Here is a 27,676-nt window from a genome sequence, read left to right as displayed (position 1 = left end):
TGATCATATACACTTTTTTAAACTACCTCATGCCTGTTTTATCAGGCATTTGGTACTGCCTAGTAGTACTAATTTTAAGACCTTATTTTCTTTCACTAAAAAAAAGGTTTGTGATCACTAATACCATCTATTACTTCGGTTTATCTATAGAGCCCATCTCGTTTTACCAGCAACACATCCAGGATATTTTTTCTCTCTAGTTGGTTCCATCAGTTTCTGAATCAGCTGCCTTTCCCATATTAACTTATTTGCCATTTTTTGTCATTCTTCCTGTCATTCGCATTACCTTCCCAATTGCCAATTGGTAAATTCAAATCACCTGCTACAATCATATTTCTTTCCATGTCGTTTCCCACATAGCCGTTTATCTTTTCAAATAATTCTGAATTAATGTCAACGCTACCCTTTCCTGGTCTGTTCACTCCAAAGACATCAAGTTGCCTATTATCTTTAGTGATAAGCTTTACACCTGAATTTCTTGTTTGTCATCTTTAACTTTTTAGTAGCTTACAAATTCTTGTTTCATCAGATTGAATACTCCCCTTCCTACCATTCCTATCCTATCTCTACTATACACACTCCAGTTCCCTGAGAAAATGTTTGCATCCATTATATCATTTCTCAGCCATGATCCAACTCATATTACAATATCTGGGAAGTATATATTTCTATTAAATTACTTAATTCTATTCCTTCCTTTATAATACTTCTACAGTTGAGCACTAACATTTTTATGTCATCATTACTTGATTTCGAGTCCTCTGTAACCTTACCACCGCTACCTAGGCCATGCCATTTCCCCGAATGTACCTCCTTATAACGCTTCTAAACAAATTTCCTAACTTATATGTACCACTGCGGTTTAAGTGAAGGCCATCTGAGTGCAGACCCCTATCTCCTACCCACCCATTAGGATCTAGAAATCTCACTCCCAGTTTCCCACATACCCACTCCATAGTCTCATTTAAATCCCCAATCACCTTCTAGTTAGTATCCCTCCTGCGCTGTATTCCTCTGATAACAATCTCCGCTTCCTTAAACTATGTTGGTACTTATACCTGCTTGTCTTATGTTGTTGGTACCAACGTGAAACACTACCACCTTCTGCTTTCCCTTCTCCTACTCTTCTACTTTCCTCAACATCTGCCTCAACCGAATTCCTGGATAACACTGTACCCTGCTTCCCTTTCGTCCACACACTTTCCCCACATGTCTAATAATCGAATCCCCATGACCAGAGCCTCAACACTACCCATCTCATTTGATCCCCTCCCCTCCTTGACAGCCCTGTCTTCCCTGACAGCTGCAGATGCTATTTCCTCATCCTTTTTCTCCCTCCCATGACCCTGTTCCACCTATCTTTTCATATCCACTACTCAACATTTAACTTTCCTACCTTTTCCCTTCCTCCTACTTCCCCACTTTTCGGCAAGAGTTCCCTGTTCCTCATCATCTTTCCACTGTTCTACCTGCAGTGACTCGTACTGATTTCTCATGAACACCTGTCCTGAATTCTGATCCTGAATAGAGCCCTTAGACTGTAGCCAACAATGCAATATTTGAATATGAAGAGCGACAATAATCGATAACAATACAATGACTGTTAAATATGACAACATTAAACGAGTATGAACAATAAATTATTGAAACATATCTTTGAGACTTGTTGAACACCACATAAACACTGTGAGAACTTATCTTCTTGTTTCCGTTACTATAAGCTGTGTTGTTCCTTGTATCTAATTGCCTACAATAAATTGATAAATTGATGAATAAACATAAAATATTGAGTGTTAGAATATATGGTTGTCTGGAGTAGCAAAGTTAGATTGGGACGACATGGTTCCGGTTGTGGAAAATGAACTGGAAAGGTGTAATCTTGTGCGAGATGTGAAATTAAACAAGGAAGAGAAAGATAATGAACGAATGAAGTGGGCATTAAGGAAATAGAAGCTAATGGGAAGAAGAAATCTAACCAGACTTACCCCCCTGTGTTTATATGCTCTGCAGCCAACTCACTTAGGTGGTGTGCCCTGCTGTTTGACGCACATTGTGTCTTTGTACCGTGTTGAGTGAAGGAGAATGTGAGGAGGGATCATAAAGGTTGAGGAAAGGTTTAAGTAGGAGGACGAACTGTTGGGAGGTGGGGGTTTGATTATTTTGAATATATGTTTGTCTCTTCGGAGTTGTTCGAGTATCTGTAGGACTTGATTATAAAGGGCATTTCTGTTGCCGTAGATTATAGTTACTATGAAAAACAGATCGAGAAAGATATTAATGGTTTGAACGATTTTCACGAGACTAATTTTGTTAACCCTTTTAAGGGTAAACAATCCTGTTCGATGGACGTAGAGGTATGACCTGTCTCTTCCATGTAAAGACTCGTTGCCGTAAAGTTCCTACGTTTCTTAGCATTTACGTGTTCCAAATGTCTGGTGGAAAAACTTCTACCTGCTTGCCCAATGTAAGAAGGCTTACCATGAGCACAGGTGAGTCTGTAAATCCCAGAGCTCGAATAGCAACCTTTATTGGAGTTGATGCTGTTATGGTTGAAAAAATGATCTGATTAGTGTTAATCAGTGTTGTGGGTTGAAAAGGACACTAAGAATTGTTTTTTAAATACATTTGAAACTTGGCAGGTCCTGGGGTGGTTGTAGGTGAAAGTTGTGTATTTAGACTTCTTTTGTTTGTCAGGAATTCATTTAGATAATTGCCTACTTTTTACTTTGTCAGTGATTTGTTCTGTGTGATTTTCAACAAAGGAGTAGTATAAGAAAATTTTGCAAACTTTGGACTGGGAAGACTTGGGAGTAAAGAGACAAGATGTTCGACTATGTGGTATGTTTTGAGCTGTCAATGGAGAGATGGCATGCAATGACATTATTAGACGAATAAGCTTGAGTGAAGCTCTTAAAGGTAGAAAAGACCATAATGTGAAGATAAAGTTGGAATTCAAGAGGAAAAATTGGTGATAATATTTATTTAAAGAAGATGAATTAGGAAATGGAATAGTTTACCAAGGGAAATGTTTAATAAATTTCAAATATTTTGAAATCTTTTAAGAAAGGTCTAGGTAAACAATTAATAGGAAATTGTCTACCTGAGCAACAGCCCTAAATACAGATCATTGACTGACTGATAGGTACAGATGAGGTAGGCTTACAGTGCCTATTACAAAATATTTTTTTAGAAAGTGTTTCATTCCCCGCCCTATAGGCGGGGCGGGTCCCTAGGCAGTAACTCTGTCTCCCAGGCCGGAGCTGTGGAAGGAACTGTGTGAGGTGAAAAATTAAGAAGGTGGGTAGAATAATGTGCTAATATGGTGAAGGACTACGGAGATGTTAATGATAGAGGGTGTGCACTGGAATTGAAGTTTAGAGAAGGGTACCAGGGTGGAGTTGAAAGGTTAGGAGGTGCAGGGATGTAGTGCTATTGTGGAGGGTAGATGTCAGGTATCATATGATTTCTAGCGTTGGAGGTGGGTAGGGGAAGAAACTGGGTGGAGGAGGGGGTGGACTGACGAATTGGCGAGGTAGAAAGGAAGGGGCTGGCCGATGGCGGCGGCGGTGAGAATTGTTGATGGGATGTCTTGTGGGACGAGGTGGGGATATAGAGGGCTCAACTTTATGTCGTTGACGATAGATGTAGGCTCTATTGTCAATAAGGTGTTGTACATCATCAGCGCTCGGGACGTGGATGTGTACCAGATATGTGGGGCCAGAGGAGTTCTTGATTCGGAACAGACAACGAACAGGGACGCCTTCAGCTTGGAGTTGATGGAAGATGGTACTTTCTGAGAGAGCCGGCTCCACACCGCAGATCACACAGCTAAACATGGTGCGAGGAGTTGGTGGTGGCTGCGTTGTCGATGATGCGGAGGCTGCTGTTTCGTCGGCACGTGAGGATAATGAAGGCGGTGCGACAGTTGTAGACTCAGATGTTCCAGCAGGTAGATATTGGCATTGAGGTTGTTCAGGAAGGAGGGAAGGAAGAGGTCATGAGTGTTGATGGATGGCACGTTAGAACTGTTGTGACAGGGACCTGTGAAGAGGTGAGGGTAGATGTTGAAGTGCTCGTAGTGATGGTAGTAGTAGTGGTGGTGGTATTGGGAGAAGGGTAGAAATTAGTTAAAATCTGTTGTTGAGGTGCCCCTTGCAATGGCATGGCGGCTGTAGGCGTAATTGGTCCATTGTGGAGTAACTGAGCTGCAATATCTGAAGGCGTAATTTCCACTCGATGGAGGCGGCGATTGATATATGCTTCACTGTCTATGATGTTCCAGAAGTCATCTGCAGAGGGGACGTACAGCAGTACATCTGATGATGTTACATGGCCAGCGAGAAGCCCTGAGGCACTGTGGATGCTGATCGGACACAGTTCAGTTGCGATGTCTTCATCAGCGATAGCTAGACTAACGTCACGGGCGATGCAGGCATACATACTACCTACTTGGAGTCAGCCTATTGGCTTTGTTGGGTTCGGCGAGGTAGCAATGGTATAGTTGGCGAGCCACCCGGCCGGAAAAAAAACTTCTCAGTAGTTGTGAAGAGGATTTATTGTCCTATTTGGAGATGTCCGGGGTAGTGTGTTGTGTCACTGAAGTCTGACGATAATGGGAATATGAACTGCTGATACATGAAAGACATCAGACTGTCAAAAATGTGTACATTCACACAGCATCGTCATGCTGAGCCTGTGCTCACACATCTGAGCAGCAGTTGTCCCTCAATGGGCTGTATGTGTTAGACTAAATACAACCATTCTCTTTTATTGCTATTTACAAGAGTTTGTTTCATTGGACTTTTATTATTATACCATATGAGGAAAGTAGCCTGAAGTTTGCACAGTTATACAAAGACAAGATTTATGTATGAAATAAGTGGTATCTTCCCTCTATTTACCATGCAGTGTGTCTGCGTTCAGAAGACAAGTGGGTTCAAAACCCACCAATGGCTGTCCCGAGAATTGTCTCCTAATACTTCCACCTACTGTACTTACGATATTTCATTCACCACCATTCATTTCATCTTTGTTAGCCATGTATTTTCATCTCACCTCATCCCCAGGACTTTTATTGGTGCTCATTCAGAAAAGATAATCTGGAATACTGAATTTTCTTTCTGGTGTTTTATTAAACTAATATGTGAAGATTTACCCATTATTCCTTTAATGTTTACAGATGCCAAGGGCTTAAGTGATCCAAACCGCATCAAGAACCTGAGATATCAGATTCAAATAAACCTGGAGGATTACATCAGCGACCGTCAGTACGACTCGAGAGGTCGATTTGGAGAAATAATCCTAACATTACCAGCATTACAATCCATCACATGGCAAATGATAGAACAAATTCAATTTGCAAAGCTCTTCGGTGTGGCTCGTATTGACAGCCTTTTGCAAGAAATGCTACTGGGAGGTAAGAACTCGAGTTAGTGTGACAAGAAATTGTATAAATGTAAAAATCACCTGCTAAAATGGCACATGTAAGTTCAAGGACAAACTATTTTTAAATAGAATGAAATTGATGTGTAAATATTTTACTTGATAAGTTAACCAAGGTCCCCGATTAAACTTATAAGGGTGAACCCCCAAAATGAAATTTTAAAATGGTCATAAAATTTTCCTAGTTTCACCAACTTGTTCTGAAACAGAACAGCAGAAAAAAACATAACTCATTGCAAATATTGAAAAAAAAGTATCTGCCGATTTAACCTAACTTCAGGACTTAACTTCATATTTCTTGATGAGAAAAGTCTTCTGTTATGTTTTTGTGAGAGAATAATGCACTAAAGGTGGTTTATGACCCTGTCCCTTAGCCTTGAAGGTGTTTTTATGAGATAATGCGCAATGAAGTTTATTATATACATTTTGCACACCCAGCTCTGCGTTTCACCCATTCAGAGTTTTTTTTCCTTCAATGAACTATATTTCTAAACAACAAATCCAACATCAAAAAGAAAACATGCCATTAATTCCTGAGCTATCCCCTTGGTGGGAGAAGGTCGGTAGCATGCATTATGCTCTACGAGTGGTAACACATTGCAGATCGGGTGCTTATCACACTGCTCAATCCCTGCTCCCGGCCATTTTCTGTGTATCTTATTGCTCCAGCGCATGCACATAAACAAATGAGTCTAGCTTCACTTACTTCGTACTGATTATGGTAAAATTTACTGGAGACCTTTGTAACAGTCCTAATAATGTTTCCTGGTATGGTAGGCTGTGTAGCAATGACCTCTGTGAAGCGGCACACAGCAACGTTTGAGGGGATCAGTTGACCAGTAGTCTTTCCAACATGACATTTTTACCTGTCTCATCGATATAAACAAAGCAAGCAATTTTTGCATCTCACTACTAGTTACATCAGTCCACTTCAAGCTCTTAGGGGTATTTTGTATGATGAGGCAGTTTGCTGGTGATACAAGTTTGTCTGCTTGGCAACAAGCTCATAGAAATCGCCACAAAAAATAATCCTTACTACTTCGTCAATGTTTTGAGGTTCATCAAGTCTTTACTGTTATGACAAGAACTCCTTGGAAATCCTCAAAAGTCAGTGAACTATTATTTTCTACCCATTCATCAGAAGAAATAGACATATCACTTCATTTACACTCACAACATCACTTTCAGCCTCGTTCTAGACCAACACTACTTCATGTTGTCTTGGAGGGCGTACATCATTATTATCACCCGAGACACTTTTGTCAGAATAGCTTTCAACATCACACTCACAGTCGTCAACATCACTGGGGCAATCCAAATACTTACCCCCATATAATTCATTTTAAAATCTCGTCTGTGTCTAAGCTCGTGTTCAGTCTGGCAAGCGCCATCTTACCCACCACATGGCTCCTTGAACGATGTAAACATGAGTTCAGAAAACTTAGCAAATGAATCATAAAACAGAAGAAGAATGTAAAGCAAAGCTAGCGTGGCATAAACAAAAGCTTCAAGACCGAGATTCTAGTAACCTTGACTGCCAGCTAGTTTCAAAAGTTTTGACAGATGTCACCGAACATACGAGTCTCGTGAAGACGAATTAACTCGTCTCCCGTCCGCAGTGTGTTAAGAACTACAGCTTCAATGATTTCTAGAACGGTACAAATGTACAGGAAAGCCCATGGTCACATCAGCTAGGAATCATGGTGCACCACTGTCGCTGAAACGCTTCAAGTCCAAAGGGTGAATGTTTGATGCAGGCCCCAAAATCACCAGATAACATAATTTGTTCGCTTTCATCATGACTGGATGATACAGCAGTGGGAACAAGTGTTGTTTACTTATGAGCTTCACAATTTTTCATCCACACACCAGTCAGCAGAGGAAGTGTGTGGAAGAGGATTGGGGAAAGATATTCCTCCTGTACATTTTTACCCAGTGTAATGCCAAGAACAGACCTACAGGATGCTCTCCATGAAGAGTGGGAAAGGATTGCAACATTAATTATGAGCGTGCCTGAAATAGTGTCAGTGAAGTGGTACATAAACACCACAACAACACTTCATTTAAACTGTTTATTCATTTTCAGGTTCCAAAATTACTGATTATAGTATTAAGTCATAAAATAATATTTCACTCTCTCGAAGTATTAAAATAAATCTCTTATTTTAAAAAGTGAATGTTTTGTCTTTCGTGCTGGTCAGAGTATGTTGTAGAGTAGGTGTTTCTCCATATTCTTCACTACCCCTCTAAAGGGGCATTTCACCACTCCCTCACCTTTGTTGTCCTGTATACAGAGTGTCTCAAATTTAAACCGGTGATAGTGGCTCCACAACTGCTTATATGTATTGAGATAAAGAACCAACTGTCGGAAATGCATATTTGTAGTGTTATGGACATACGTAACAACAATGTAGCTCATAGTAATTATGCAAAGTGACCACCACCAGTCTCGATGCGTGTGTTGCAACGGTGCAAACTGTTCCGCCACACTCTCGCAAAGATCTCGGGTCGTATCGTAATCTACGATCAAACGCAACTCAATCACACCAATAAAAATAATTATAACATCACTGCACAGCTACAGATGGGAAAGGAGCCACCACTTTGAATCCACTGCCACTCAAATTTTATGAATGTCACAGGACAACATGATTCAATTTTAACATAAAACAACAAGATTCAACACAAAGTGAGCTGAATATACATATTTTATCCTAATTGTATCCATACGCCCGGCATTCCTTTTTTAAACTTGAAAGTGTTTTATTCTATGCATATACACGAAGACAAAAACCTTTTATACATATAATGTCATAATTTTACATGCAAATCATATCATTCAAGCTCCAAAAACATCAACCAAGTGTACAACTATGAAAATACTTGAACACAGAAGTCAACCGATGAACTGAATAACACGCAAGACACAAGCGTTCATGTGTTTTTATCTTATATACTTATAAGTTAGTTTTAAGTGGAGGTAGTGTTTTATAAATTAATTTTAAGACCTTAAGCATATCATTATAGACATATAATTACACATAGTGACATACACGCCAGTTCCCATTTGGACGTGACCAAATATTTGTTATCATATGGCATTCCCCAGACAATGTAATCTCAATCATAGCTTCATGATTTATATGTGAATTTATTGTTCAGCTGAAGATGACCCTATGTAGGGGGTCAAAACCGGTACTGTAGCATAATAAGTGCAAGAAATAAGTATTGATAAGGTGGAAGTCCTTTCCTATTTCAAATTGTGAAGATCCCGGGTGTCTGTTGTGCACTGGAACAGGCAGCGGGTGATAAACAGCGTACATACCTGACCACCAAACAGACGTAGCTCATAGCACGTGTGTCATGTGATGACTGCATGCATCGCACTGGCGCATTAACCTGTGCCACATGCACACCACAACCCCGGGTGTCAGTTGTCCATTGCCTCAGATAGCTTGTGATGTGTCCATAGTGTACAGCGCATGATGCGTAGTCAAAGGTGGAATGTTACTCTTCATGAGAGTTGACAGACATGCATTTAATGTACGGTATGGAGGGATGTAGTGCCCATAAAGCAGCACCTATGTACAGAGAACGCTTTCCCAACAGGCGTCACCCTAATTGGAAGAAGTTTATCTCCGTGGATACCAACTTAACGTGAGACGGGACCGTTCACGCCACAGTTCCCAGCAAAGACATGTCCGAACACCAGACTTTGAGGAGATGGTGTTGGATCGTGTGGTCGACCACCCAGCAATCAGCACCAGTCAACTTGTACGTGAAGGATACAGTGTGGAGAGTACTGGCGGAACACTGGGACCAACGGATTGTGAGGCCCGTGTTCACTTCTTTCAATGGATTATCCACGGCAGTGCTGTAGTGCCGAACTTTGTAAATTTCATATTGTTCAAGGATGAGGCCTCATTCGCCCATTATGGTGTTTTTAACAGTCACAACAGCGATGTCCAGAGTGAGGACAATCCTCATGCCACTCACATTGGTAGCCACGAGTAAGGATACTTTGTCAACGTATGGGCAGAGATCGTCCAAGATCACCTAATAGGACCTTATTGACTGGTCCACATTACCTGGTGTTCCTGCGAGATGTGCTGCCACAGTTCCTGGAGACTGTACCCCATTGTCCGGAAAAGGATGCAGTTTTAGCACAACAGTGCACCAGCCCACTTCGATGTGAACGACCACGAGCATCTGGACAACGTGTACTCTCATCATTGGATAGGAAGGGGAGGTACTATCCCATGGCCAGCACGATCGCCGGATCTCACACCTCCGAACTTTTCCCTCTGGGGTTACGTAAAAGTTGTCGGTGTACGAAACCCCCATAGAAAGAGATGAAGACCTGCTTGTTAGGGTGCAAGCTGCTGTTTCCTGGTACAACAGACACCAGAGATCTTTCAGAGAGTGCACCATTGCCATTGAGACTGGCGGTTATCACTTTGAACAGTTATGCCTTTCTGACCATTGATTCCCTATCTCAATATAACTGGTTTTCGACCCACTATCACCGAGCTTGATAGCTGCAGTCGCTTAAGTGCGGCCAGTATCCAGTATTCGGGAGATAGCAGGTTCGAACCCCACTGTCGGCAGCCCTGAAAATGGTTTTCCGTGGTTTCCCATTTTCACACCAGGCAAATGCTGGGGCTGTACCTTCGTTAAGGCCACGGCCGCTTCCTTCCCACACTTAGCCTTTTCCTATCCCATCATCGCCATAAGACCTATCTGTGTCGGTGCGACGTAAAGCAACTAGCAAAAAAAAGTGACCCACTATCACCTGTTCAATTTGACCCAAAAGGTTTGAGACACCCTGTATATTAAGAGGAGGAAAGGATTTACAGAAAAACACATATTACTCTATACTCGTGTCCATGTATAAATAATAACAAAGATACAGAGCACTAATTTCTATAATATTTTAAGCCAATCCTAGCTGATTTGAAATAATCAGTTATAAATGAGTGTATTTTGTGATTTCTAGTGTAAGATGTATAAAGAAAATGTTCTTTATTTATGAATTTCATTTTCCGTATTGACATTTACCAATCGTCATAAAAGGAAAGAAAAATTCCACCTAATCAATACATTTATTTTCTTGTAAAGTATTACAATCTAGGACCGGTTTCGACCCTTCATAGGTCATCCTCAGCTATATCAGAATCACATTTGCATTTCTATCTTGTACCTCTGAAAGACCTTCATGATATATTGTTTCATAATTTTCAGTGAAAACTTATCTTAAAAACAAATTTACAAGCGTTGTGTTAAAATTAAAAATTAAAATTACAAAACTTTGTCTATTATATACATGCACTTTGGCTGACAGAATGCGTCCTTGGGTTGATTAAGCATCTATCTTAGGTATTGTTGCTTATTCTGTTGAATCGATTCCCTTTTTATACTTATGTACAATCGTGAATAGACTATCAGTAAAATTTGATAAATAAAACTTGCGTGATAATTACAATAAAATATCATGTTACATTTTTACACCATATTGCTGGAGTGATATTATTTTAGGTAGAATATAAATGCGTGTTGACCTCTATAAAATATTTTTACATAAACACACTAATATATATATTTTAAAGAGATCACAGGTATGATTCTGGAACTGGTGACATTCAATCCACACACATATTTGATGGATTTGAATATTTGCCCCAATCTGTCCTTTTGAATACCAGTTTTATCTTCATATTAGATATTTGGATCAATGTGCTAACTCAAACCACAATCTGAACAAGATAACAGAAATATTTTATTTAATACATCTCTCCTGTTAATTGCTAAATGCAATCACTTACCTCCAGCATCTCCCCTCTTCCTCTATCTCATCCTCGAGCAGTTGATAATTCTCAATGCACCACAGACACAGCCACTGGGAGCAAAACTGAGGGAGTAATTTTAAAAGTTGATCCTCTTTTAATCAGATTTCCATTTGACATGGCATTCTTTAATTTCATTTCTCATTCTTTCCAGACATCCTCCCAGTCCTTAATCTGCAACAATCGCTTATTTTTACCATGAGTCTTCATTCAACTAAAGGATGTCCCCTCAGATCAACTATCATACAATAATGTAATGAACTATATCTACTAACTCCAAGCTCTGCACACTGCATAAACATTTCATTTCTTGCAGACAGTTTAAGCATACATTCATATGCCGTGTGATTCAGCTGCACCTTCCAATGTAGTTTTATGCAACCCAACTAACATGTGACATGGTTATAAGGTGGCTATTCCCCTGCAGGCGTACTGTATAGTACTAACGTCCAGTGAGCATATTTTGCACACTATTCTGAACCTTAGCGACAGGTTATATCGTCCGCTCGCAAAACGTGATGCCTTGAAATCATGTAAGAATGTTAATGTGTCGTGCCTCGTGACCGGGTGTAACGAAGATGGGAATCAGTGTATAAAACTAGGTAACTGTGCAGTAATAGAAATTAAATGAAATGGCCTATGGCTTTTAGTGCCGGGAGTGTCCGAGGACAAGTTCGGCTCACCAGTTACAGGTTTTTGATTTGACGCCCGTAGGCGGCCTGCCATCGTGATGAGGATGAAATGATGATGAAGACGACACATACACCCAGTCCTCATGCAAGCGAAATTAACCAATTATGGTTAAAATTCCCGACCCTGCCGGGAATCGAACCCAGGACCCCTGTGATCAAAGCCCAGCGCGCTAACCATTTAGCCATAGAGCCAGACAGTGCAGTAATTAATATCATAAAACACCGAACCGGATGGCGTATATACTCTACACTCGTTGTACTACCAGCATGCTTACAGGATTGTAGCGTAGCAAATGTGCTTAGGTGTTAGTGTAGCAATCGATGGAATGTGAAGTCGCTGGTTCGAATCCTGCATCATTCAAATATTCTTGCACTGGTATGATGTTTGAATACGTAACCACAGACCCACATTTGCCACATTCAAACAGTAGAACGACACTGTTATTCATCTTGTGCTGGTTAGGGCCTGAACGTAATCGCTGTCATTTGGCATATTTTCCAAAGGGGAATACATTGACATGCTCCTCATTTATGGGGAAGAAAGACAGAATGCTTGCGAGACACTACGTCTGTACCAGGAACGGTATCCCGACAGGCCACGCCCGACTGCTAAGACATTCTGCCGTGTTGAAAGATGCCTAAGGACAACAGACATGATTTTCAAGCAGCCACCAGTCCCCAATAGGCCCAATACATCGGGTGAAACAGAGCAGGCAGCTCGTAATAATCCACACATCAGTACAAGGGCGATTGCACAACAGATGAACACCAGCCAGCCGTCCGTCTGACAAATACTGCATGAACATAAATTTCACCCATACCATCTTGAGCTACACCAAGAGCTCCATGGGCGGGATTTGGAGGGTCGAATGGAGTTACGTTGGTGGCTACTAGGCTGGCTGGACCATAATGTAGCATTCGTATCGCACATCCTGTTCTCGGACAAATCGTGCTTCCACAATAAAGGGAACATCAATCGCCACAGACAGCACATCAAGTACGATGGAGAGTGAATGTATGGTGTGGAATCTTGGGGGAACCGCCTGACTGAACCTTAATACTTTGAGAGCCATTGGACAGACCCATGCTACCTGTTAGACTTGTTCTTGTGGGGGCATTTGAAGAACATCATTTACAATCAAGTGCCGGAAAAACCAGTCCAGCTCCGGCAACTCATCACGGACGCCTGCCGAGCAATTACACCTGAAATTCTTCAGCGCGCAAGACGACCTATTAGACCCGGGGCCCGAATGTGCATAAACCAAAACGGTCATCACATCAAGCATTTGCTGCGATAAAACATTGTCAGGGCAGTTGTGTTCCTATTATTTCCGGTCCGTATGTGTCCGGCCTGCTAACTAATCGGCCCTTCTTAGTGCCACAAACACATTCATTCACACACAGTTTGCACAAAAACGGGTATTAAACTTACATTAATTGTAGTATGTATTAAGCAAATATTTAGACATATGGAATCTTTGCCCCGGAGCGGAACCTCTCGCCTGACACGTAAGCCCTCTCTGCCACGACTTGTCGTAGATACGACATCGTAACTGATGTAAAACCTTCAATTAGTATGGTTAATAAATTTTAATTATAGTTTATTTAATGCTAAATTATCTTTTATTAAGTGTTAAACATGACTAGTATATGGTTTCTCTGTAAATATGTAGTATAAAATTGTATAACCTCAAATACGTATTGTTTAACCTCGAAATCTATAGAGTCGAAAGCGGTAGAAAATTCCATAATGTTCGTATGTTAGACTTATTGTACTATATTTGGTATGTATGAAGGGTTCTGGAAACTTACTGTAAGGTTTTATTATCCAGATACACGTAGAGACATTACGAATGTTGTAGATATTTCCATGTACATTTTTAAATATTGAAGGAAAGTTCGAGTACCCATTCGACTAGCTGGTCGATCGATGTTTTGAGCGTGTTTCATTAGAGTATTGTAAGAACTCTTCCAGAAGTCGATCATTCTAGATGGTTGATTGAATAGTATAAATATCGAGCTGTCAGTCAGTGAAATCAGTTCTTAGTTCTAAGTTCGCAGCTCTTAGTTCTTGGGACTCAGGCAAGTGATGGACTGGGAGTTGCTGTTGGGCTCCGAGGTGGAGTCTGAGTACTGGACTCAAGTGAGCGAGGCAGTGAATTCAAGAGAGAGTATGTTATAGTGCGCGCGTCAGTGCTGTTCATATCTGTACTGGTCAGAATCGAGTTCAGGGTACTCCGCTAGTGAGTGTTGTATTTCCTACTGTGTATAATTGTGTGTTGTGATGTACAGTGTAAATAAAGTAATTTATACAAGAAAGTGAACGTATTCTTGTGTGATATTTATTTACGTCAAAATAAAATCGCATCGTAGAACGATAGACTTTACCAACTATGCTACGATTCCGTACGGCACGCTGCAGTCACAATATCACTTTAGTGTTTTGCCGGGTGTAAGGTTCATATGATCTAGAAGGCACACGCATGTCTTCCAGTGTTTACTATAGCGTCATATCATGGTGATGTGGTAAATACCAAGATATTTGGTTATGTTATCTGAGCATACCGGCAGGACAGATGTTTCCAGGATTGAATTTATATTGCGAGTTGCATAAAACTACATTGGAAAGGGGCAGTTGAATTACACGGTATAATATGTGAAGGACATTTTATAATTTTCTGGTGCATAGCAAGATTAAGTAATATTTTACCAACCTTGTTAATATTTTATAGACAGCAACAATCTGTGGTATTTTATACCTTTAAACTATCAATCAATCAATCAATCAATCAATCAATCAATCAATCAATCAATCAATCAATCAATCAATACTTATCTGCATTTAGGGCGGTCGCCCAGGTGGCAGATTCCCCATGTATTGTTTTCCTAGACTTTTATTAAATGATTTCAAAGAAATTGGAAATTTATTGAACATCACCCTTGGTAAGTTATTCGAATACATAACTCACCTTCCTATAAATGAATATTTGCCACAGTTTGTCCTCTTGAATTCCAACTTTATATTCATATTGTGATGTTTCCTACTTTTAAAGATGCCACTCAAACTTATTCGTATACTAATGTCATTCCAAACCATCTCTCTGCTGACAGATTGGAACATACCACTTAGTCGAGCAGCTCATCTTCTTTCTCTCAGTTCTTCCCAGCCCAAATTTTGCAACATTTTTGTAACGCTAATCTTTTGTCGGAAATCACCCAGAACAAATCAAGCTGCTTTTCTTTGGATTTTTTTCAGTTCTTGAATCAAATAATCCTGGTGAGAGTCCCATACACTGGAATCATACTCTAGTTGGGGTCTTATCAGAGACTTATATGCCCTCTCCCTTACATCCTTACTACAACCCCTAAATACTCTCATAACCATGTGCAGAGACCTGTACCCTTTATTTACAATCCCATTAATGTGATTATCCCAATGAAGATCATTCTTTATATTAACATCTAGGTATTTACAATGATCCCCAAAGGGAACTTTCACCCCATCAGCACAGTAATTAAAACTGAGAGGACTTTTCCTATTCGTGAAACTCACAACCTGACTTTTAACCCCGTTTATCAACATACCATTGCCTGCTGTCCATCTCACAACATTATCAATCAATCAATACTGATCTGCATTTAGGGCAGTCATCCAGGTGGCAGATTCCCTATCTGTTGTTTTCCTAGCATTTTTAAAAATGAATTCAAAGAAATTGGAAATTTATTGAACATTTCCCTTGGTAAGTTATTCCAATCCCTAACTCCCCTTCCTATAAATGAATATTTGCCCCATTTTGTTCTCTTGAATTCCAACTTGATCTTCATATTGTGATCTTTCCTACTTTTAAAGACGCCACTCAAACTTATTCGCCTACTAATGTCATTCCTCGCAATCTCTCTGCTCTCAACTTGGAACATACCACTTATGATATAGATGTTGATTCCCATAGGGAATCTGAAATATTTGTCCCGAATGAGTAAATTTATAATATCAATATGAATGGTCTGTTATTGGACATTATAAATTTTCCAGCTAACTCATTCCTGGTTGTCAGCGTTTTGCCTCCGTTTGCTAGGCTGGGCTCATCAGTTGGTACCTAGCACACCTACCAAGACACATGACTAGTCCATACCGTGGAGGCCACTGCGTAAGCTAATTGGAGCCACCGGCAGTGCCAATGCCAACTGTACTTCGATCCTTCAGCCACAAGACATGGGAATAATTAATAATTTCAAGAGAAAATACCGTTCACGTCTAGTTCAACGTGTGATTGCAAACATTGAAAGAAAGGTGGACAACCCATACAGGCTTGTGACATGATTGCTAGTTCCTGGAACATGTAGAGCTGAATGTGATTGCGAACTGCTGGAAGAAAGCAAGGATTTCCAAGGGTGAAGATGTTGGTGAGAATGTTGTGGTGTATAAAGAAATACAGGAGGAAGTTCAAAGTGATCTTGAAGTGTATTCAGCACTCATTGGGAAAACCATATATGTGTCAGTGGATGATGAGGCGTTGGTGTTTCAAGCATGCACCAATGAATCTATCATCGAAGACTTAAAGGGAGATTTGCCTGTTGACAATTCTGATGATGACAGTCATGTTGTAAGTGTGAATTCTCCTCCTCCTCTGATGAAACAACTGTAATCGGACAATTGGAAACCATCCACCAAGTAGCATCTTCAATCCCCAGTGTTCAGCGGAACAATCGATTGTGTTAGAGGAGATAAAAACAATATTTACAAGAGAGTAGTTAAGGAAAAAGAAACAAAGGAAAATAAGTGAATTCTTCTGTACACCAGAATAAGATACTCTACTAATAAATGGAGTGAACAAAATGTGTTTCTTTAATTGTATTTTAATGTTCCTTTTCTTCAGAAGAGTACTGAATATTCTGCCCGTTTAAGCCACGACTAACACATTAGAGACAGAAGACACCCTCAAGGGTGATCAGTAAGGGATTGACATGTTCCATAAAAAAGATGGTGTGGATCAAGGAGATGGGCAGATGTTGTTGTTGAGTCATCAGTCCATAGACTGGTTTGATGCAGCCTCCATGCCACCCTATCCTGTGCTAACCTTTTCATTTCTCGGTAACTATTGCATCCTACATCTGCTCTAATCTGTTTGTCATATTCATACCTTGGTCTACCCCTACCGTTCTTGCCACCTACACTTCCTTCAAAAACCAACTGAACAAGTCCGGGGTGTCTTAAGATGTGTCCTATCATTCTATCTCTTCTTCTCGTCAAATTTAGCCAAATCGATCTCCTCTCACCAATTCGATTCAGTATCTCTTGATTGGTGATTCGATCTATCCATCTCACCTTCAGCATTCTTCTGTACCACCACATTTCAAAAGCTTCTATTCTCTTTCTTTCTGAGCTAGTTATCGTCCATGTTTCACTTCCATACAATGCCACGCTCCACACAAAAGTCTTCAAAAACATCTTTCTAATTCCGATATCAATGTTTGAAGTGAGCAAATTTCTTTTCTTAAGAAAGCTCTTCCTTGCTTGTGCTAGTCTGCATTTTATGTCCTCCTTACTTCTGCCATCGTTGGTTATTTTACTACCCAAGTAACAATATTCATCTACTTCTTTTAAGACTTCGTTTCCTAATCTAATATTTCCTACATCACCTGCCTTCGTTCGACTGCACTCCATTACTTTTGTTTTGGACTTATTTATTTTCATCTTGTACTCCTTACCTAAGACTTCATCCATACCATTCAGCAACTTCTCGAGATCTTCTGCAGTCTCAGATAAAATAACAATATCATCGGCAAATCTCAAGGTTTTGATTTCCTCTCCTTGGACTGTGATTCCCTTTCCAAATTTCTCTTTGATTTCCTTTACTGCCTGTTCTATGTAAACACTGAAAAGGAGGGGGGGACAAACTGCAGCCTTGCCTCACTCCTTTCTGGATTGCCGCTTCTTTTTCAAAGCCCTCGATTCTTATCAGTGCAGGCTGATTTTTATACAGATTGTAGATAATTCTTCGTTCTCGGTATCTGATCCCAATCACCTTCAGAATCTTAAATAGCTTGGTCCAATCAACATTATCGAATGCCTTTTCTACATCTACGAATGCCATGTACGTGGGCTTGTCCTTCTTGATTCGATCCTCTAAGATCAGACGTAAAGTCAGGATTGCTTCACGTGTTCCTACATTTCTTCTGAAGCCAAATTGATCTTCCCCCAACTCAGCTTTAACTTGTTTTTCCATTCTTCTGTAAATAATACGTGTAAAAATTTTGCAGGCATGAGATACTAAACTAATAGTGCGGTAGTTTTCATACCTGTCAGCACCGGCTTTCTTGGGAATAGGTATAACAACATTCTGCCGAAAATCGGATGGGACTTCTCCTGTCTCATACATCTTGCACACTAAATGAAATAACCTTACCATGCTGGTTTCTCCTCAGGCAGTCAGTAATTCAGAGGGAATATCATCAATTCCAGGTGCCTTGTTCCTATTTAGGTCACTCACAGCTCTGTCAGACTCTGACCTCAAAATTGGGTCTCCCATTTCATCAGCATCAACAGCCTCTTCATGTTCCAGAACGAAATTATCTACATCGTTACCTTGATACAACTGCTGGATATGCTCCTGCCATCTTTCTGCTTTGTCTTCTTTCCCTAGAAGTGGTTTTCCATCTGAGCTCTTAATATTCATGCACCTAGATTTCCTTTCTCCAAAGGTTTCCTTGATTTTCCTGTATGCAACATCTACCTTTCCCAGGACCATACAGCCTTCGACATCCTTGCACTTCTCCTTCAGCCATTCTTCCTTAGCTACCTTGCACTTTCTATCCATTCGTTAGTCTGGTCTCTCAACAGATACCCATCCGATATGGTTGCACCTGCGGCTTGGCTATCTGCATCATTGGGACACGCACGCCTCCCCACCGCGGGAAGGTCACATGGTTCGCAGAGGAGGATGGGCAGATATTAGTAAATAATGAACCATCGAAATACAAATTAATGGTGGATGATTTATTACAAAATAATTCAGTTCTAAGAATTATGATTGTGTGAGATGATCACTAACAATTTTAATTTTACGTGAACTCCTGCTGTACATCGAAAAATTAAAGCAGATGGGATGGTACATGCTAATGAATTCTTATTAATTCTGACAAAAATTGTTTTCATTGAATGTTAAATTTGATTTTGCTTAGAGAATGATGCTCGTGCGCATGTCAAATCATGAGGGAAAATCTGGAACAAGATTTTAAATGCTTAAGTTTCATGACTACTCAAAAAGATGAAAATACAATTAAAAAAATTAATAAATTTTATCTTTTAAACTTAATTTCACTAGCTAATTATTTCTCCAATTTAACTCGACCTTTCAGTGATTATCTGTTCAGCGTAACCTCAGAATACACGTGCTTAACGTGATAAAAGTAAGCAGAAAAAGAAAAATTATTTTAATTAAATTAAATCTTTAATCTTAACCTTTAACCTTAACACAACGCTGAAACTCAGAACAACGATGGTAACACACGCCTCAATAACTTACAATAAAAATAAAATCACTCAACCTGTGTAAATAACAAAATAAAAATGCACTTAATAAGTCTCCCATTACCATTATCCACCAAGGAAAGAATTGTAACCAACTACAACTAAGGATACTATTTTACAAATATACACACACGTCCACACGTTGTCCGTCCATTTCATGGAAATGGAAGACTCCCATAAATAATGGTTTGCACCTATAAGTAGTCCATCCAGTATAAATAGTCTGGGTAATGGTGACTAATAATATCGTCGATATCTGCATCGAACTCAGGACGTTGCCAAAATTTATCAAATATCGAAGAATTGAGTAATATTATACAGCTACAATTTTGACATTATTGCAATGACGCTCATCCAGTATGACAAAAGGCTCTAACAATCTCATACGCTCAATTTTATTTTGTAGGAAGACATGTGGTTTACCTCGTGGTTCAATAATATTTTATGAAGACACTACCGCCTATGGTTCTCTCACGAAAACAACAACTCGCAAATACATAAAAATGACAATAAATTGTTCCTAAATATCCATTCATCATTGCACGCAACATCGCAGAAAGTAGATTACATGTGCTTCTGATCATAGAGACGCGAAGATTTGCACCCAAATAGCACATAAAATCACGATAATCCATGCAACATTTCTCCACATGGCACAATGTAAGAGGTACAGTATTGAAAATAATTCAGCACATCCGTCCAAAATATCACGGGAAAATTCTCATAAATGACTGGAACCACACATGAATATAATAATCAGACAATGTCCTCCCTTAAAAGTATGAAATCGGATACAGAAGAAAGCTATTCGTTTCATTAGCTTAGCATTAATATGTCAGATGAGCCTGCTCCCTCATGAAAAATGTAGCAAACACTTTTGGCAAATTATAGGAGAAATAAATTCCGAAGAATAAAAATATCACGTGCACACAATCCTCAATACTATAGTAATTGAATGGAAATGTAATATTCCTAAAAGGTTAGCCGATGGCTGATATTTAAACCACATACTTGCCCGATGACATGACTTATTGATACCCGCGTGGTCGATGATGTTGACATACCGTCATCACGCACTTTAAGATCTATAGTAGGATAAAATACAAATTCAACGTCGTCAAACACAAGAAAATGACATGGTAAAGATACTAGAAATCTACTCAAACTACTGTTCAATCAGTAACCCCTTCAAGAAGAAAGTTAACTACGTATTACAGCAACATAGAACAGATATTACCCAGTATAAATGAAATGTCGACTTAACTTGGATGTCTTGATGACCCTGGTCTCCTTCTAGGCTGGATTCATGGCATTAGGACACTGTTGGCATTGGTCCTGTCTTTTAGTACTGCATCCTGATCTGGGCGATGTCTCTGGTGCACACGTATTTCATACTGTAGATCTTCATTGCCTTGGCCGGTATCGAACTGGTATTGCTTGATGTGCACTGAAACTTTCACAAAAATGTTAGTACAAATTCCCCACTCGTCGTTTCACAATTGACATGTAATGATACGTACTTTCTTCATAGACACTATGACTGTAGATGGTCCGTTAAACTGCCAAGAAATGACACTGATCTCCTCGTGGTGCAAGTATCAGCTGTCCAGATCTATAAAACACTTCTCTGGGTAGTGAGCTTCTGAGCAACTCGCGTAACCAGCAGATAAGCAAGAGTAAGAAATTCTAGTTCGGTTTGCCACCTATATTCTGAGCTCTGACGTCGTACCTCGTGATTCGATTGACGTCCTGAATTCCTCGACGTTGTAATTAACATGTCTCCTAATTTTTTGTTAATTAATTGGTTAATTAGACAATTAATTTAATTTCCAAATATTATTATTTACGCCTTCCTGAAATGTGATATCAAACCTTTTATGCACACTTGTTGGAGAATGTTTATTAAGACTTCGAATCTGAAGCTGTAATATTACGAAAGATTATGAATGTAATACTTCTTGTGGATAGAGAGTTCAGCAGTTTTAACATTTTTCTCGTCTTCTCTTGCGGTGATAACATTGACTTTCACCCCTCAACAGGTTATACAAAAAGAAAAAAGGATGTCATCCTTTTGGTTTCCGCCGCCGACACTCTGCGCGGAACACATGGCGTACAGTCCGGTCACATAAAATTCACTGCCAATTACAATAGACCTAAAATGTCACAATATACTGCACTTTTTGGTACAGTAGGTGCAGTACTGCAGTAGTCACTATTCAACAAAACCTCATTATAACATAAACCTGCTATAACAATGTTAATTTTAAGGTCCCCTGGTTATTGTTCTATCGAGTTTAACTGTATATCCCAACCCATTGTCTTTAGTATATCCCCAGAAATATTATCAATTCCAGCCGCTTTTCTAGTTTTCAACTCTGGTATATTATTGTAAATTTCATTGTTATCATATGTAAATTTTAATACTTCTTTAGCATTAGACTCCTCCTCTGTCTGGACATTATCCTTGTAACCAACAATCTTTACATACTGCTGACTGAATACTTCTGCCTTTTGAAGATCCTCACATACACAATTCCCTTGTTCATTAATCATTCCTGGAATGTCCTTGTTTGAACATGTTTCTTTCTTAAGATACAAATACATACCATTCCATTTTTCACTAATATATTTGTATGACTGCCAATTATGCTTGCCATCATGTTATCCTTAGCTGACTTCTTTGCTAGATTCAACTTCCTAGTAAGTTCCTTCAATTTCTCCTTACTTCCACAGCCATTCCTAACTCTATTTCTTTCCAATCTGCACCTCCTTCATAGCCTCTTTATTTCTTTCGTATAATAAGGTGGTTCTTTACCATTCCTTACCACCCTTAAAGGTACAAACTTGTTTTCACATTCCTCAACAATTGCTTTAAACCCATCCCAGAGTCTGTTCACATTTTTATTTACTGTTTTCCACAGATCAGAGTTACTTTTGTGAAACTGATTCACGCCTGCTTTATCAGCCTAATAGTCCTACTTTTAAGACCTTCCTTTCTATCACATTTGTTTTTAACCACAACAAAAACAGCTTTATGATCACTATGCCATCTATTACTTCGGTTTTCCTATAGAGCTCATATGGTTTTACCAGCACTACATCCAGGATATTTTTCCCTCTGGTTGGTTCCATCACTTTCTGAATCAGCTGTCCTTCCCATATTAGCTTATTTGCCATTTGTTGGTCATGCTTCCTGTCGTTCGCACTTCCTTCCCAATTGACATTTGGTAAATTAAGATCTCCCACTACAGTCACATTCCTTTCCATGGCATTTCCCACATAGCTGATTATCTTATCAAATAATTCTGAATCCGTGTCAGCGCTACCTTTTCCCGGTCTGTATACTCCAAAGACACTAAGTTGCCTATTATCTTTAGAGATGAGCCCTACACCAAGAATTTCATGTTTTTCATCCTTAACATTTTTGTAGCTTTCAAATCCTTCTTTCACCAGAATGAATACTCACACTCCTACTATTCCTATCCTATCTCTACGATACACCCTCCAGTTCTGTGAGAAAATGTCTGCATCCATTAGAATTATAATTTCTCAGCCATAATTGAACTCCTATTACAATATCTGGTAAATATATGTCTATTAAATTACTTAATTCTATTCCTTTCTTTACAATACTTCTACAGTTCAACACTAACATTTTTATGTCATCCCTACTTGACTTCCAGATCTCTGTACCCTTATCACTGCTCCCTAGACAACCCTGTTTCCCGGAATGTACCTCCCTATTACCCTTCCAAACAAATTTCCTAACTTATACGTACCACTGCGGTTTAAGTGAAGGCCATCTGAGCACAGATCCCTATCTCCTACCCACCCATTAGGATCCAGAAATTTCACTCCCAGTTTCCCACATACCCACTCCATAGTCTCATTTAAATCCCCAATCACCCTCCAGTCAGTATCCCTCCTACAAAATATTCCACTGATAACAATCTCCGCTTCCTTAAACTTCACCCGTGCTGCATTTACCAGATCCCACACATCCCCAACTATGTTACTACTTACATCAGCTTGCCTTACGTTGTTGGTACCAATGTGAAACACTACCACCTTCTCCTTTCCCTCTTCCTTCTCTTCTACTTTCCTCAACATCTGCCTCAACCTAATTCCTGGATAACACTCTACCCTGGTACCCTTTCCCCCACACCCTTTCCCCACATGTCTAACGATGTAATCCCCCATGACCAGAGCCTCAACCCTACCCACCTCATTTGATCCCCTCCCCTCCTGATCAGCCCTATCTTTCCTGATAGCTGTAGAAGCTAATTCCTCCTCACTTTTCTCCTTCCCGTGAGCCTGTTCCACCTGTCTTTTCCTATCCTCTACTCTACATTTCCCTTTCCTACCTTTTCCCTTCCTCCTACTTCGACACTTCTCACCAAGAGTTCCCTGTCCCTCATCTTCCCTCTGTTGTTCTACCTGGAGTGATTTGTGCCAATTTCGCACAGACACCTGTCCTGAATTCTGATCCTGAATAGAGCCCTTAGCCTGCAATCTCCTTCTCCTTAGATAGAACATTAGAGCACATGTCTTCTACAACTTCCCCCTTTTCTTCCTCTCCCCCTTGTACATCTGCTGTAACCTGTACATTGTTTGAGGGAGGCCTATCTTCCTTCCTGTCTTCTGTGAGAATCCTAATTATCTCCCTCAAACTCTCCAACTCCTCCGTCATACCCCTCAATGCTTCGGCACACCCACAGTTCCTACAATTGCACTCCTTGGCCATTCTTTATGGAAAAAAATGAAAAGAAAAAAGAAAATAAAGTAACTTATGAGCAAAAAAATGAATGGAGGGATATAGTGTCTGTGATAGTACTAAAAGATCATACGACAATGAGGTAATTAATATACGACTACACTACAATACTAGTTAGTCAAACTCTATTTTTATCCTACAACACCCTAACAGGATAAAAACTGCTCCTAATTACTGATTACCAAAATGAATACACAAGAATTACACAATTCCAAATTGCAATTAAGCCTATCCTAACTACAACAACAGAATTTTAATAAGAGAGTTTCTATGGATGTCACTACTTATTACGAACAGAAATGAATCTTGAAGAGTACAGTTATAGTTTCTAAGGATTATTTATATATCTGCCTGAGGAACTCTTACTAGAGACTTTTACGCCTCTATCCTACATCCTTATCAATCAATCAATCAATCAATCAATCAATCAATCAATCAATCAATCAATCAATCAATACTGATCTGCATTTAGGGCAGTCGCCCAGGTGGCAGATTTCCTATCTGTTGTTTTCCAAGCTTTTTCAGAAATGATTTCAAAGAAATTGGTAAATTTATTGAACATCTCCCTTGGTAAGTTATTCCAATCCCTAATTCCCCTTCCTATAAATGAATATTTGCCCCAGTTTTACCTCTTGAATTCCAACTTTATCTTCATATTGTGATCTTTCCTACTTTTAAAAACGCCTTTCAAACTTATTCGTCTACTAATGTCATTCCACGCCATCTCTCCGCTGACAGCTCGGAACATACCACTTAGTCGAGCAGCTCGTCTTCTTTCTCCCAATTCTTCCCAGCCCAAACTTTGCAACATTTTTGTAACGCTACTCTTTTGTCGGAAATCACTCAGAACAAATCGAGCTGCTTTTCTTTGGATTTTTTCCAGTTCTTGAATCAGGTAATCCTGGTGAGGGTCCCATACACTGGAACCATACTCTCGTTGGGGTCTTACCAGAGACTTATATGCACTCTCCTTTACATCCTTACTACAACCCCTAAACACCCTCATAACCATATGCAGAGATCGGTACCCTTTATTTACAATCCCATTTATGTGATTACCCCAGTGAAGATCTTTCCTTATATTAACACCTAGATACTTACAATGATCCCCAAAAGGAACTTTCTCCCCATCAACGCAGTAATTAAAACTGAGAGGACTTTTCCTATTTGTGAAACTCACAACCTGACTTTTAGCCCCGTTTATCAACATACCATTGTCTGCTGTCCATCTCACAACATTTTCGAGGTCATGTTGCAGTTGCTCACAATCTTGTAACTTATTTACCACTCTATAGAGAATAACATCATCCGCAAAAAGCCTTACCTCCGATTCCACTCCTTTACTCATATCATTTATATATATAAGAAAACATAAAGGTCCGATAACACTGCCCTGAGGAACTCCCCTCTCAACTATTACAGGGTCAGACAAAGCTTCACCTACTCTAACTCTCTGAGATCTATTTTCTAGAAATATAGCAACCCATTCAGTCACTCTTTTGTCTAGTCCAATTGCACTCATTTTTGCCAGTAGTCTCCCATGATCCACCCTATCAAATGCTTTAGACAGGTCAATCGCGATACAGTCCATTTGACCTCCAGAATCCAAGATATCTGCTATATCTTGCTGGAATCCTACAAGTTGAGCTTCAGTGGAATAACCTTTCCTAAAACCGAACCAGTTATTAATTTCACAAACATGTCTAATATATTCAGAAAGAATGCCTTCACAAAGCTTACATACAATGCATGTCAAACTTACTGGCCTGTAATTTTCAGCTTTATGTCTATCACCCTTTCCTTTATACACAGGGGCTACTATAGCAACTCTCCATTCATCTGGTATAGCTCCTTCGACCAGACAATAATCAAATAAGTACTTCAGATATGGTACTATATCCCAACCCATTGTCTTTAGTATATCCCCAGAAATTTTTTCATTTCCGGCCGCTTTTCTAGTTTTCAACTTTTGTATCTTATTGTAAATATCATTGTTATCATATGTAAATTTTATTACTTCTTTGTCCTTAGTTTCCTCCTCTATCTCGACATTATCCTTGTAACCAACAATCTTTACATACTGCTGACTGAATACTTCTGCCTTTTGAAGATCCTCACATACACACTCCCCTTGTTCATTAATTATTCCTGGAATGTCCTTCTTGGAACCTGTTTCTGCCTTAAAATACCTATACATACCCTTCCATTTTTCACTAAAATTTGTATGACTGCCAATTATGCTTGCCATCATGTTATCCTTAGCTGCCTTCTTTGCTAGATTCAATTTTCTAGTAAGTTCCTTCAATTTCTCCTTACTTCCACAGCCATTTCTAACTCTATTTCTTTCCAGTCTGCACCTCCTTCATAGTCTCTTTATTTCTCTATTATAATAAGGTGGGTCTTTACCATTCCTTACCACCCTTAATGGTACAAACCTGTTTTCGCATTCCTCGACAATTTCTTTAAACCCATCCCAAAGTCTGTTTACATTTTTATTTACTGTTTTCCACCGATTACAACCCGTGAATATTCTCATAACTATACAAGGAGATTGGTTAATGTGATTACACCAATGATATGTGTGGCCTCTGGAGATACCTGTTGAGGGTCTTTCAAGTTGATGTCTGATTTGCGACCTTTGCATCTGTGAGAATGGGGCCCTACCACCAGCCGTCAAACCACAGGTATCCCCGACCGGCCGGGAATTGAATATGGGATCCATGGAGCTGGACTTTCATTATATTAACACCTAAGTACTTACGGTGTTCTCCATTAACATATCAATTAAAACTGAGAGGACTTACATCCTTCGTGAAAGTTAGAACCAGTTCCTGTCGAAACATTTCCCACCACATTTTGATGTATCCACAAAGACGCACACAAAATGCTGCCGGTGTGTACACTTATTTATTTAGAACTAATTATTTATTGGACATGCACATAACCAACTCAACTGTCATCACAAACAAAACACGAACAAAACAAAACAAACAAAAATGTAAACAGACTCTGGATGGGTTTAAAGCAACTGTTGAGGAATATGAAAATAGGTTTGTACCTTTAAAGGTGGTAAGGAATGGTAAAGACCCACCTTATTATAACAGGGAAGTAAAGAGACTAAGAAGGAGGTGCAGATTGGAAAGAAATAGAGTTAGAAATGGCTGTGGAAGTAAGGAGAAATTGAAGGAACTTACTTGAAATCGAATCTAGCAACGAAGGCAGCTAAGGATAACATGATGGCAAACATAATTGGCAGTCATACAAATATTAGTGAAAAATGGAAGGGTATGTATAGGTATTTCAAGGCAGAAACATGTTCCAAGAAGGACATACCAGCAATAATTAATGAACAAGGGGAGTGTGTGTGTGTGTGTGTCGATCTTCAAAATGCAGA

The 27,676-nt window shown here is 39.5% G+C and overlaps 1 protein-coding gene across 6 annotated transcripts in view; it reads left to right on the top strand.

The window, feature by feature from the left end:
- Positions 1-27,676, top strand: part of Hnf4 (Hepatocyte nuclear factor 4) — an 832,843-nt gene that overhangs the window by 736,044 nt on the left and 69,123 nt on the right. For all 6 annotated transcript variants that reach the window (XM_067140295.2, XM_067140296.2, XM_067140294.2 and 3 more), the window contains one exon: positions 5,180-5,416. In XM_067140295.2, coding sequence (XP_066996396.1) covers positions 5,180-5,416 — 237 coding nt within the window. The remainder of the gene's footprint in view (positions 1-5,179; positions 5,417-27,676) is intronic.

Source organism: Anabrus simplex, chromosome 2 (genome assembly GCF_040414725.1).
Source record: "Anabrus simplex isolate iqAnaSimp1 chromosome 2, ASM4041472v1, whole genome shotgun sequence".
Classification (NCBI taxonomy): domain Eukaryota; kingdom Metazoa; phylum Arthropoda; class Insecta; order Orthoptera; family Tettigoniidae; genus Anabrus; species Anabrus simplex.
Note: the sequence above shows the minus strand (reverse complement) of the source record. Positions and strands in the feature narration are given on the sequence as shown.